General features: G+C 38.4%; 2 protein-coding genes across 18 annotated transcripts in view; one reads left to right on the plus strand and one right to left on the minus strand.

Moving 5' to 3' along the window:
* LOC135089309 (uncharacterized transporter slc-17.2-like) overlaps nt 1-3,220 on the plus strand; it is a 7,901-nt gene extending 4,681 nt beyond the window's left edge. Inside the window, exons 6-10 of one of the 3 annotated variants that reach the window (XM_063984823.1) lie at nt 4-133; nt 593-837; nt 1,883-2,037; nt 2,345-2,431; nt 2,945-3,220. In XM_063984823.1, the coding sequence (XP_063840893.1) occupies nt 4-133; nt 593-837; nt 1,883-2,037; nt 2,345-2,431; nt 2,945-3,110 (783 nt within the window). In that variant the 3' untranslated portion in view covers nt 3,111-3,220. Of the gene's footprint in view, nt 1-3; nt 134-592; nt 892-1,882; nt 2,038-2,344; nt 2,432-2,944 lie in introns of those variants that run through there. The other 2 variants (XM_063984822.1, XM_063984824.1) reach the window with 2 other exon arrangements.
* Nucleotides 3,221-3,234: 14 nt separating this feature from the next.
* Nucleotides 3,235-12,500, minus strand: part of LOC135089311 (androgen-induced gene 1 protein-like) — a 10,116-nt gene continuing 850 nt past the window's right edge. For 4 of the 15 annotated variants that reach the window (XM_063984838.1, XM_063984832.1, XM_063984831.1 and 1 more), the window contains exons 2-6: nt 7,506-7,730; nt 6,444-6,581; nt 5,515-5,732; nt 4,981-5,132; nt 3,235-4,792 (exon numbers count right to left, since the gene is read on the minus strand). In XM_063984838.1, coding sequence (XP_063840908.1) covers nt 4,740-4,792; nt 4,981-5,132; nt 5,515-5,732; nt 6,444-6,581; nt 7,506-7,670 — 726 coding nt within the window. In that variant the 5' untranslated portion in view covers nt 7,671-7,730 and the 3' untranslated portion in view covers nt 3,235-4,739. Of the gene's footprint in view, nt 4,793-4,980; nt 5,133-5,514; nt 5,733-6,443; nt 6,582-7,505; nt 7,731-8,615; nt 8,748-9,166; nt 9,323-10,575 lie in introns of those variants that run through there. The other 11 variants (XM_063984839.1, XM_063984840.1, XM_063984841.1 and 8 more) reach the window with 9 other exon arrangements.

A 12,500-nucleotide genomic window follows, 5' to 3' on the forward strand; every position in this document is an offset into this window, starting at 1 on the left:
CAGAATGGCATCATGTCCTCCCTGCCCTGGAGTCTGGAGGTGCCCGTGTCCGTGGCGACTGGGGTGGTGGTGGATATGTTGCGGCGGCGAGCAATGCCCCTCACGACCATCAAGAGGGTTTTCAACACGGCCGGTGAGCCACGCACGCCGCAGCTCAGCCACGCCAAGCACCGCACGCATGAACGCACATTCCGTAGCCTGACGCACTGACGCAACGACTTTACCTCACGCACATCGTAGGAATATAAGCAGAACACTACGTAGCCATAGAGAATGTTGGTGCGTTGGTGTGGAGTAAACGATTAAGACTCAAAACACTGGCGTGCCAACAACTCCTAAACAATCGGCTTCTAATGTTCAAAGTGTGATCAGGCAGCCACCAACCCCCTTGAAAATCATTAACGAAACAAAATAAGCACGCCGGGTTTTCCTTAAGAAGTTGAACCAAAATCATGTATACTCTGAAGTGAACACGCTATTCTCGCGAGGACAGGCCTTGCATACCCTCCTCTTGGCTAGAGAATGGTAAGGAGACGAATCATTACCGTATAGACTATCACTTTGAATGTTTCTTCCCCATGTGATGCAAAAGGCTTCCTGCTGGCCGGCCTGACACCCCTGGTGGTAGTGGAGGTTGGGTGTGGGTGGCGCTGGGTGGCTGCCGCATTCCTCCTGGTGGTGGTGGTGGGCAACTGTACGGCTTTTGTGGGCGGCTACTACTACACGCCCGTAGATTTAGCGCCGCCATGGGCCGCCACTCTCGCCGGAGTTTCCAGCACCTTCATCGGCCTCAATGGACTCGTGGCACCAATTGCTGTGGCTCACCTCACACCTACAGTACGTACTAAGGTGTTATGGAAGTAGGCATCACTACATCACTGAGCAATGAAGGTAATTGACAATGTAGCTAATAGGAAGTAGTGCAGAAACTTTGCAAGTAATAGAGTGTGTGGTGTGTATAGGCGAGGGAAGCACTCTCCATCTTATCCCCCGGTACTGACGACCACTAGCTGCACTATTAATACTGCTAGGCTACCATTAATATTACTACTACTACTACTACTACTACTACTACTATTGCACCTTCTTATCCTCCTATTTCTACCATTTCAAACACATTTACTGCTGTTACATAAAAGTCTAAATAAGAGCGAGTAAACGTGGCAAACATCACCCGTAGAGTTAGTGAAACGCGGCAAGACGTCACCGTAGATTTGTTGTTGCAGCGAGGAAAATTAGGAAAATTGTTGCCGTATCCACATTTACGTCTAGATTCCTTTCAAAATCTTATCAACTGTTCCTTGACACGTGGCTCACATTTTCAGAGAACGTAGCTGAAATCTATTGTCTTTTTTGTGTGAAATTTTGCATACGAAACAGTAAGACAGAGGCCAAGCTTGGATGAAATGTGGTGGTAATTAATTAAGTCTCTATTCTGCCATTAAAATATTACTTGGAGAACTTTTTATGGGTTTTTACAGTTACCTGTCCACGTTGGTAACACTTTAGCATCATAAGTACATGAATAATTTCATAATTGTGTACTTATTATGACCATTTTATTTATTTATTTTTCAGAATCAGTTCAGTTTAATATTTTATCATGAAACTTTCAGAATTATTCGTTACTGAGCTTGTATGTTGCTTTTAGAAATGAATACTCAGAATTAGCATTTTTTTGCCTTTACAATGCTTCATCAGGGGATTTCTACCATTATCATTCATCACATTTTTACATTTTCTTAGGCAGTTTTCAGAAGTAGCCTATTGTTAATTTTACTTTGATTACTTCTTAGGCTTTTGTTCTTATTCACAATTGTTTATAATCAGAATGGTGAAGGAATTTTCAGATTTATTGTTTTTTCTCCTTCCCCACCACCAGGGGAGTCGTGAGGAGTGGCGGCAGGTTTTCTGGGTGAGTGGGGTGCTGTACCTGGCAGGGGCTATTGTCTTCCTCATCTGGGGGAGTGCCAAGCCCCTCCCATGGATCAACAAGTACTCACCCAATGCTGAGGGGACAGACAGGCCTGACGTGCAGTAAGTCATCTTTGTTTTATTCTAATTTCTTGTGCCATATGACTATGATGTTGGCACAATAAATCAAATCAATCATATCATTTTGATTTCCTCTTTCCTGACTTTATGTATTCCTCATTTTCTTTCATATTAATTTTTGTTCCTTTTACCATCTTGTTTTTTTTTTTTTTTCTCTCTCTCTCTCTCTCTCTCTAATGTTCAGGTTTGGACAATGTACTGCATTATGTTGTATGTTCATTATTATTCTGTAAGAAACTAAGACCAAAATTTTATTTACACCTCTCTCTTTCTCTCTCTCTCTCTCCAGGGAGCCTCCATTTCAGATGCAAGCCTTGGCACAACGTGCAGTGGTGGACAGGAGAGATATTGGCACAGCCACAGAGGAAGTCAGTGTGTGAGTGTCTGGTCCTTCACTTTATAAACACAGAAAATAATCAGGGACTCTTACACAGTACTAGTTATCATTCATATTAATCATTAATGCTCATAAACTCACACCATTTTTAGATTCACTTTTGATAAATTCTTTACTTTATTTGCTAGAAAGTTTATTGCTTTTACTCATGAAACTATTATCATGAAGCTGGTAAAGGCTGGGAATTTTGTCTATAATTAATCCTTCAATGAATTCCTTTTACTCTTCTTTTCATGTCGTTTCCTCACTGGTCTGCATCACTCATCTCATTGCCATTGAGTTTCTCACTGAAGCAGCTCCTCTCTTGTTTCATCAATGATACTCATCACCATTCTGATGCCCTATTATCATTACTTTCTTATTAGAGAAATTATAGCTAATAATTTAATATATTTCAATCTATTCCATGTAATTCTCTTTCACTAATTTAATTCCTTACTCATTGTTTTGGTTTTGTGGACATTATTGCTATTTAACTAGCAGATTCTTTAGTTTTCCTTTTCATGAGAGAAAGACTGAAGTTCAAACACACCTTATGCTTGGTTATGAAGGGAGGTGGAGAAGCAAGAAGAAAACCAAGAAGAAAACAAAGAAAGAAGACAAGAGAAAAACCATATGGAAGAAGCAGGAGAAACAAGAAAAAGGAAGAAACCATTGAATGAGGAGGAGGAGGAGCAGGAGGAGGAGGAGGAGAGGCAGAAAGAGAAACAAGAAGAAAAATGAAGAGGAGTTTGGTCTGTTGCTATCCATCTCCTGTGTTGATATTCATAATAAACATAACAGTTCTTCAATGTTCTTTATTCCTCCTTTACTGACTTCATCCAAAACCCCACACACTGAACATCTGAAGCACATTCTTAAATTAATAACATACAAATAAGTCTTCCATGCAATTGTACAGAGAATGTTAATAACTAATGTATATAACTTTGTTTTCCAGCACCTTCTTCTATACGATTAATTCAGCGTCACAGTTACAAGCCTGTTTTTCTTACATAAAAATGGGAATATGAGCACATGCAACAATTGGTAACTTCATGGAGAGTCTCCCTGACTGAAGAAGCCAAAATATTATTCATGATTGATTATGAGTTAAGGTATTGTAGCTGTTATATTATTAGTGAGTACTGCAATGATCATGTGGAATTTGTTAAGCCCATCAGTAACAATTAGCACTTATTGGCAGGTTAGATAGCTAAGATTTCACTATGTAATCTTTTTGGTGGAGCAGTTTTGTTCCAAAAAAATTAATATCGACAGTGATGGCAACACAACAAGGTCTTATGGCAGCAGCAAGGGTTGTAAGAGAGTGCCATCTCTCCCACCCAGAAACTGTTGTCAGGATCACTCACAACCTGTAGAATGCAAGCCAAGCACTGTGTCACAGAGACACCCAGCTCCCAGTTTCATCCTGAAGGTCGCTGTGAAGGCACTTACTTCATTGTAACTTGAATATGCCTAGTGTTTCATTCATAACTAGTGTATAATTCCAAAAACACATTGGAAAGGTAAAGATTTGTGTGTAATAATTACTTTTATAGCAAAACTCTCAGAAAGAACCTTAAGCAAATTGAACTTGAAGCAATAATGCAATTATGAACTTTTGTGACTCCACCAAACTTTACGAGTGCCATAAAAATCACAATGTACTAAATAAGAAAAATGAAAGCCAACAGACTTTCAAAATTTTACTCTACATGTCTGATGCTATTAATCCATAGCACAAGGATACTAAGGTAAGGGAGGGAGGAACAGCAATCCTTAAAATTATTGGAATGTCACCAACAAATCCTAAGACTATATGAGAAAGTGATTTCGTACCAACGACTGTTCATAACTTGAGAACTCACATCACACCATCTTTCCCTTCAGCGTGTGTTTACTGAGCCAAAAATCAATACCAATGACATCACAATCAATTCCACTTGCTGTACTGAGGACAATGTAAAGCATAGACATATGACGACAAAAAAACATTACTTCAGAGGAAAGATTGTCTGGTGAGAAGGAACCACATGGCCATTCACACACACTTACATAACTACCCGTGCCCATCCCTTCACTACAGGCCACGGCAGCAACAACTGAGCCTCCTGAGCCATGAATGCTGGAGTTAAATACAATATAAAAGTACACTCTAGGTCTTTCTTCTTGTTTGTACCTGATTTGGGGTATCTACCTCAGTCCCTGGTGGTTGTAAGGATGAGCTAAACAACCTTATTACTACATGCTTGCACCACTCGCCACTTTCTGCACCTCGCTTTCTTTGTCTCAGCATCGTATGTCTCTACTGTGATTTGTCCTTCTTGCCTCTGCGTCTGGAGGAACCCTTAATTGGACCTGAAATATAAAGCCAAGACTCAAGTAAGTGTAACTGGATGCCACATACACATCCATATAGAGTATTATTAAATGTTGTATAGTCATTCAGTAAGTTATCTTGACATAAATACTTACACCACACCATACCACACTAACTGCACAATTCCACATTCTCATAAACCCTTCACCACCACTCTTCTACTCACCCCAGACAGCCATGTGGAGCTTCTGGCCCAGGAACACGAAGAAAAGGTTAGGTGGGACCAGGCAGGCCATGAACACAGCCCGGCTCTTGAAGTCCAGCACCTCAAACACCGGGTAGACCCAAAAGCCGGCATAGTATGCAATGAAACACAGCCTGGAAGTTGAAAAAGGGAGAACAGATATGAGAATGTTGAAGTGGATGACAGGCATATCACTAAGAGAATATCTATAAAATGAAGATGTGAGAAGAGCAGGAGATGAATGTATTATGGAAGTGATAAGATAAAAAAAAATTGATTTGGTCACATAGTAAGAAAAGGAGACCAGAAACTAATTAAAAGAAAAAAACTAGTTGAGGAAAAAAGATTAAGGGGAAGACAGACAAGAACAAACAGAGAAAAGAAGTTAAGGGTTGCTATTTATAACCTCTTTGACTTGTATCCAAATTCTCATTTATCTTAACTTGATATGCTTTTATAAGAGAGAGAAAGAGAGACAGAGAAAAAAATACAAATACATCAAACTCTCCAACTTACCAAGACACATAGAGAGCCGAGGCCACAATGATGGGGATGTACAAGATGCGGCCACGAGGGTACACATGGTTGACAAAGACAACCTCAAGCAGAGAGGCAATGAGGGGGAGCGTGTGCATGAGATGGTTCAGCCACCCGGGGAACCAGGCATCCAGGGACACGGGGAAGATGAGCTCCCTGTCCACGGCATACAGCCCCCAGAAGATGAGCGGGATGAACTGTGTGGGAGGGAGTGTGTTAGTATGGGAGTGTTACAGTGTGCCAGTAGAGTTGCAATGGACATGGGGAAGATAAGCTCCCTCTCCACAGAATACAGTCTCTGGAAGATGAGTGGGATGAACTGTAAGGGAGACAGTGTGTTAGTATGTGAAGTGTGAGTGTGCTGGTAGAATCACACAGGTGTTATATATGTATTTCTTTTGTTTTTTAATGTAAGAGGGGCACTGTCCACAGTATACAGTATCCTTAAGTGAGTGGGATAAACTGAATGGGAGAGTGTGCTAGTATAGGGAGAGTTACAGTTACAGTTCTGGTAAACTCACATGTGTTATGTATATCTATATTTTTTTATGTAAAAGGGCACTGGCCAAGGGCAACAAAGAGAGCCCATTGAGACACAGTCCCAAAATTAAAGTCAAAAGTGTCATTCAAATTTGCAGCATAAGTGTCTTGAAGCTGTGTAGTTAAGTCTGTATAATGTGTTGGAAAATCTAAGTGGGAGATTTTACAATGTGATCTTTACCAGTGATGGGGTTAATATAAAGCAGTCTGTTCATGTATTACTTCCTCTTCAATTTATAGACATGAAAATTACTTACATTATGCCATCATTACTGTACAACCTGCATTTCAGACACTATACTCGTACCTCCATGTTTATCTCAATATTCACTTCATAACAACAGACCCACAGAGCACCAGAGCCTCACCACTCCCAGAGGAACCACCAGCGTTGAGAGTAGAAAGTCCCGGAGCTTCTGCAGGAAACTTCTCTTGTTTGCCACCACAGTCTCAGAGCCGAGCAGGTCATTGAGCACACACAGGCCAAAGAAGCTACACTGCAGGACCTTTTGGGGCAAGTGGCATATGTAGAGAAGTTCTGGCTCTTCCATTATGTAGTGAAGGAGCAAGGCTGCCAAACATGAGTAGTTAAGGTATTTGTGTGCTTGATAGTTTATAAAATTTGTGTTTGTCAGTGTTATGTTTGACAGAGCTGGTGTTGTGTATCTGATTTGATTTGCATTACAAGGCAGATCTTTGATTTTCCAGAATAAAATCCAAATGAAAATCCAAAAATATAGACTTCATAATAAAGATAAAGATACATTCATGATTTTACAGTAGATGTTAAATAATGGCACAAATGATTAAATAAAAAAGCATACGATGGTCACACACTGACTTGTGATGGTTGATTTATGATTCTCAACTGAAATTGGCAGTTTATTAAATTTTAAACTTTGGTATATTTTCCGAATTCTGCCCAGACTTCCATTAATCAGCAGATTAGAATTCGGAAAAATCAAGGTTCTAATATTTGGTTAATATTGTGTTATGCTTATTTGTGCTGCCTACATAACGCAGGAATGTTACTAATAAAGGGAAAAGACACCAAAGAGAAAAGTTTATAACCGTATTGCATTTTATAACAAAGATGAAAAGGTTGTATCACATGAAAAAGAGTGACAAATAGAGAAAAGAAAAAAATATGGAAAAAAAGAAAGAAAAAACATCAAGATTTAACAGAAACAAATACTGCCTTTATATATATATATATATATATATATATATATATATATATATATATATATATATATATATATATATATATATATATATATATATATATATATATATATATATATGTATATGAAAATACTGGGAGAAAGGCATATAGATAACTCAATAACTGGGAAATGATGACAAAACCGTAGCAATAAAAAGCAATATTCAGCGAGATCCTTAATGAAAGGGTTGCATTGGATCCTTACCAAGTCGATGTAAGTCAAGTACTTCCAGCGGCCACCAGTGATCTGATGAGTCATGCGATAACTACTGGAGCTGGCTGGGATGTTGAGTTTGTAGTGGTCAAAATAAAGCCCAAAGGCATAAACAAAGAAAGTAAGGGCATGGTAGCATTTTGGTAAAGCCCCCATTGCTTCCTATCAATATTTTTTTTCTTATCTGGTGTTAAAAAATGTGTCAAACTGTGAATACTGAAAGAAAAAGATAAGCGTAGGTATTAGAGGGTTTGTTAGTGCAGCCAATTCCTTTCACCAACATCTAAATTGCTAAACAACACATCTTATTTGAGTTTTGTTAATTTTTTAATATTTTTAGACACACAGCAGGTCAAGGGAGTGGAAGAATTTAGTGTTAGCTTGACAAAATCTACAATACAAAAATGGAAGAACGTAAGTATTCATAAATTCCTAACAACTGAAGTGCAAAGGGTGTCTTGCTTCTCCTCTTTTATATAACTATCTATCTATCCCTCTATCTCTATCTGTCACAATTCATTCCTGTCCCTGCATGCTTCACCTGTCTCATTCTCCTCACACCTGCTTCTCTTACACACTCCACCACTACTCTTGCACCCTTGATTGTTACAAAATTAAGCTTTATCTGCCATCCTAAAACAAATAACTATATTGATTAGGCTGCAAAATACTAGTTTAATCATAACACATAACACAATCCCCTCTTGAAAATTGTGTTACTTTCTTAGGAATGGAAAAATATATGTATTTTCTGCAAATCAGTATAATTCACTAAATAATTTCAGTATCTACCCAGAAATATAGCATCACATAAGCTAAAAAGATGCATTTCTTTAAAAAAAAAAAAAATCAATCTATTAGTACAAAATAAATATTACCTCCCAGAGAATGAGACATGAAAATTCCACCCAAAAACCACTGAAACTTCATTGTAAGGCACTCATTAAACATAGAAATAAATATAACAGCATGCTAGCAAACAGATGTAAAAAAAAAGGTATCAGAGACAGGATTTAAACATGCCTGAACAAGAAAATAGGCAACTGAATCAAGCTTAGGCATAACAAAACACCACAGCAGTGCCATCAAGATCTCTCATACCAAAAACACGTCACTGGTGTGGAAGAACCGTAGTGTCAGTGAAGAATCAGAGGGATACAGTGAACACTAACCTACCGTACCGCTCCTTGAGAGACTATGGCATGCACACATATCCTGTTAACTGGAGATAACACTTCCTGCTTGTCATGCACTGATTACTCAACTCTAAAACTCTCCTTATCAAAGCAAACAGCAGCACTATAATGGAATGTCCACCACTTAATTATTAGGAAGAGGACAAATGATGACCTGCCAGTGGAAGTAATCTCATTTTGAAACACTGAAAAACTGATCCAAAAAGTTGAGTCATTGGAACACAACACATGTTACTGAGTATATAAAGATTATCAAGGGCCAAGTGGCATTTAGTCCTCCTTAACTGTCCTACACTACATGGGTTTCCTCGTTTCTTTTTTTGATAAGTTTTTAAGGTTTCCGGTCATTACATAAATCTTCCTAAGTCTTCCCTTGCTGCTCCCTCCTTGGCTGTGTTTTCTTTGGATGATGCAGACTGATCCCTCCAGAATACTTGCACTTCAGTCACCACTTACTATCTAAAGGGTCAAGCTGTATGAAGGAACCCTAGAGACCGAACCCTTGACGAAACACTCTATGCACACCACACCTCACCAATCACACCATAATGATCACCATGGTTAGTTGGACTTGAGGCGACCTTGATTCTCCCATCACTACACTATCGCTTCATATCAGGTTCTGTTCAAAGGTTACATGTGGGGTCTCTATCAGTGAGGCCACTTTACATATCTTTAAACACTCTCAGATTGTTATTCTCCTCTAACAAAAAATTCCCTTCTCCAATTTTCAACAAGGCAAGTGGTTGTCTTACAGGTGTGCTTGTTGTGGAAAGGTAATTGGCTGTACTAACAGTGAGATCATTTTTCTAGTTTCCAAGATTAAAATTTTGAGCAGCTTACATTATCTTGTTTATCACCAAGACTATCACAGACATTGATAGGAATACACAGTGTAATGATGAAAAGAATGTTTTATGTAATATTTCCAAGAGCTGTCTCAAATGACACATGTATACTGTATGTCACTAAAGTTTGTGGCAGCTTATGTTTACAGTCTACATATTCTTTTCAATATATTTCTGTAATTATGCACTTCACATTCTGAATTTAATACAGATACATATGGTTGTACGACTGCAAGAAATCTTTAATCAATGAGATGAAAACTTTTTAAAGACTGAGAGGAAAACAAAAATAAAAAGATGTGAAATTAAAATATGAAAAATATGAGCAGAATTAAGAGACAATGTGCTCATCAAGAAATCATGTAAGCTCCTCAAAAAAATATAAATAAATAAATAAAATAATTAATTAAATAAAACGAATAAGTAAATAAAAATGAAAACTAGAAAGAAATGCCTCACATTTATAAAAGTTAAGGAGAGAGAGAGAGAGAGAGAGAGAGAGAGAGAGAGAGAGAGAGAGAGAGAGAGAGAGAGAGAGAGAGAGAGAGAGAGAGAGAGAGAGAGAGAGAGAGAGAGAGAGAGAGAGAGAGAGAGAACTTGAGGAAAGCATGGGAGGATACAGGTACATAGTTAAGTTTATTATTTCAGGAAAGTAAAAATTAGAAGAAGTAAAGAAGAAACAGAGCATCAACTTAATCTAACTAGAAACTCCCCAAAAAAGAGAGTAAGGAACACACATCCAACTTATTCCCTCCAATCAGAGACAAGGAAATGAAAGAGAAAAGAACAAACCACTAATTCAATCTACATAAAAAACCCAGAAGGGAAGAAAAGAACACACACACACTACCTATTGTCTAGTAGAAATCAGGAAAAAGAAAAGATGAGAACACACCATCAGCTTACTCCACTAAAAGAACCTAAAAAAATCAGAGAAAACAGTTAATGAATAAAAGAAAATCACCCTAAAAAATAGAGAGAGCGAAAGAGAGAGGAAAGAACATACTCATAACTTACTCCATCTAGAAAAGTCAGGAATTTGAGGCGACCACCATAATCCTTGTACCAGAAGTCATAGCGAGGTGTTCTTTCAGGGGGATCAAGGTTGGCGTTTGTGTACACACCCACCGACCACACGGCGAACAGTACCACGTGAAGAGCTAACTGACCTTCCATGAGTGAGGTAGTGAGTCTCGGAAACTAGCTGGAAACTGCAAAGGATGGGGAATGTACTGTGATGTTTGTATGCAGAGTGCTGGGAAACTAACTTGTTCTGTGTTTGATGAACGAAGAAGTGAAGGTCAGTTTGAAGATAACCAAGTGAGGAACTTTCTTTTTCTAGAGGTTCACAGGCCGAGATGTGAGGGAATGTTTACGGAAGTGGAAGTGATAGCTTTTTTTTTTTTTTATAATGGTTTATGGGCTGAGATGTGAGAGAATGTTTATGGAAGTGATAGTGAGAGGGAGGATGTGAGCGCCTTCTTGCCTAGCTGTCTAATTAAAGATAGAGCTACTGGAGACTGCAGGGTGACAAGATAAAAGATAGGTAATGAGATAGATGATGCTGACAGCAATACTTTCACCTAAATGCCAGAAACAAAGTGAATCCCACTAGCTTGGCAACTAAAACCTACACAGGGAACCCTCAGTAATACAAGTAGTTAGGTTTCTCCAACACAAACCTATGGGAGAATTGTGATTATCTTCCCTGTATAAGTGCCAGGATGAAAAGAGCGCTACCTTCCTTGCCGACTAACCGCTGTATTGAAGGCATCAACACAAACCCTCCACAAACACAAGATGTTTATTCTAGCATTTAGCAACAAGTTCTGCAATGAAGTAAGTGAATGACCAAGAAATTATACATAATACTTTAAGGAATCAGAATAACAAAGCTGGGGGCTGAATAACAACTGAAAAATGGGGCAAAAACCTGAATCAGAGCTATAAATGATAATTTTTTGTTTCCACTAAGCCAATATGGTTCTATGTAGCCCTATTCAAACTGACCCGGTGAATCTAAATAAACCACATACAAGTGACACAAGGCCACAGTCAGCAAGATGTTATAGGGGTATAAAGTACAGCAATCTAACCCAAAGTTACATAGAAGTGCATAGTTTTGGGCTTAAAATCATGCAACAGCTAAGGACATTTATAATGATGTTCCTGGGCTAATCAGACAAGCACAAACATAACCAATCATGCAAGCCAGATCCACACCTGCATTATATTTGTGAAGGAATAAATAGTTAAAGTACACAAAAAATAATGGGAAAAGAAAAAAAAGGAAAAATATATGAAGCTTAACAAATGACTATCAGGCACCAAAATACATCACAAGCAGGTATTTTATATAAAAAATCAATAGTACATTTTCTTTTATATCAACAGCAATGAATGGGAGGGAGCACCAAGCAGAAACAAGAGAGCTATCAGAAATGCACAGGAATGAACTAATACTTAGCGTCCACTGCTGCTATAACAGTAAATATTTAGTAAACTGATCACCAACACCTGCTATATTGCTTGATGCTAAAAATTGTGCTTTAAAGGTAACTCTTAAATTATCAATCAAGTTCAACATTCAAAATACTATACTTGCGATAATCACGCTATCATTCTGGCAAGACAAAGTATTAAGGCAGCTAACCAATTGAGATATCCAGGCAAGTGAGCAAGATTGTTTCACTAGGGTTAACCACACCCTCTGCAGAGCTGACCCTATGCATTCTGTAGGTTAGGTAAGGTTATATGGAGTATCAGGCTTAATTCTGAAATCCCCTTAACTATTTGACGTTTGAAAGTTGTCATGTAGCAGTTAGGAAGTGATGTGGTGGTCAGGAGACTGCACATGTTAGTTATAAGGGTGTACATAATTTGTTGAGGTTGGGTTTCTTCCCTTTAGAAAATAAATAACTCAATAAAAGAAAAAAATAAAT

The sequence above is a fragment of the Scylla paramamosain genome, chromosome 32, assembly GCF_035594125.1.
Source record: "Scylla paramamosain isolate STU-SP2022 chromosome 32, ASM3559412v1, whole genome shotgun sequence".
Classification (NCBI taxonomy): domain Eukaryota; kingdom Metazoa; phylum Arthropoda; class Malacostraca; order Decapoda; family Portunidae; genus Scylla; species Scylla paramamosain.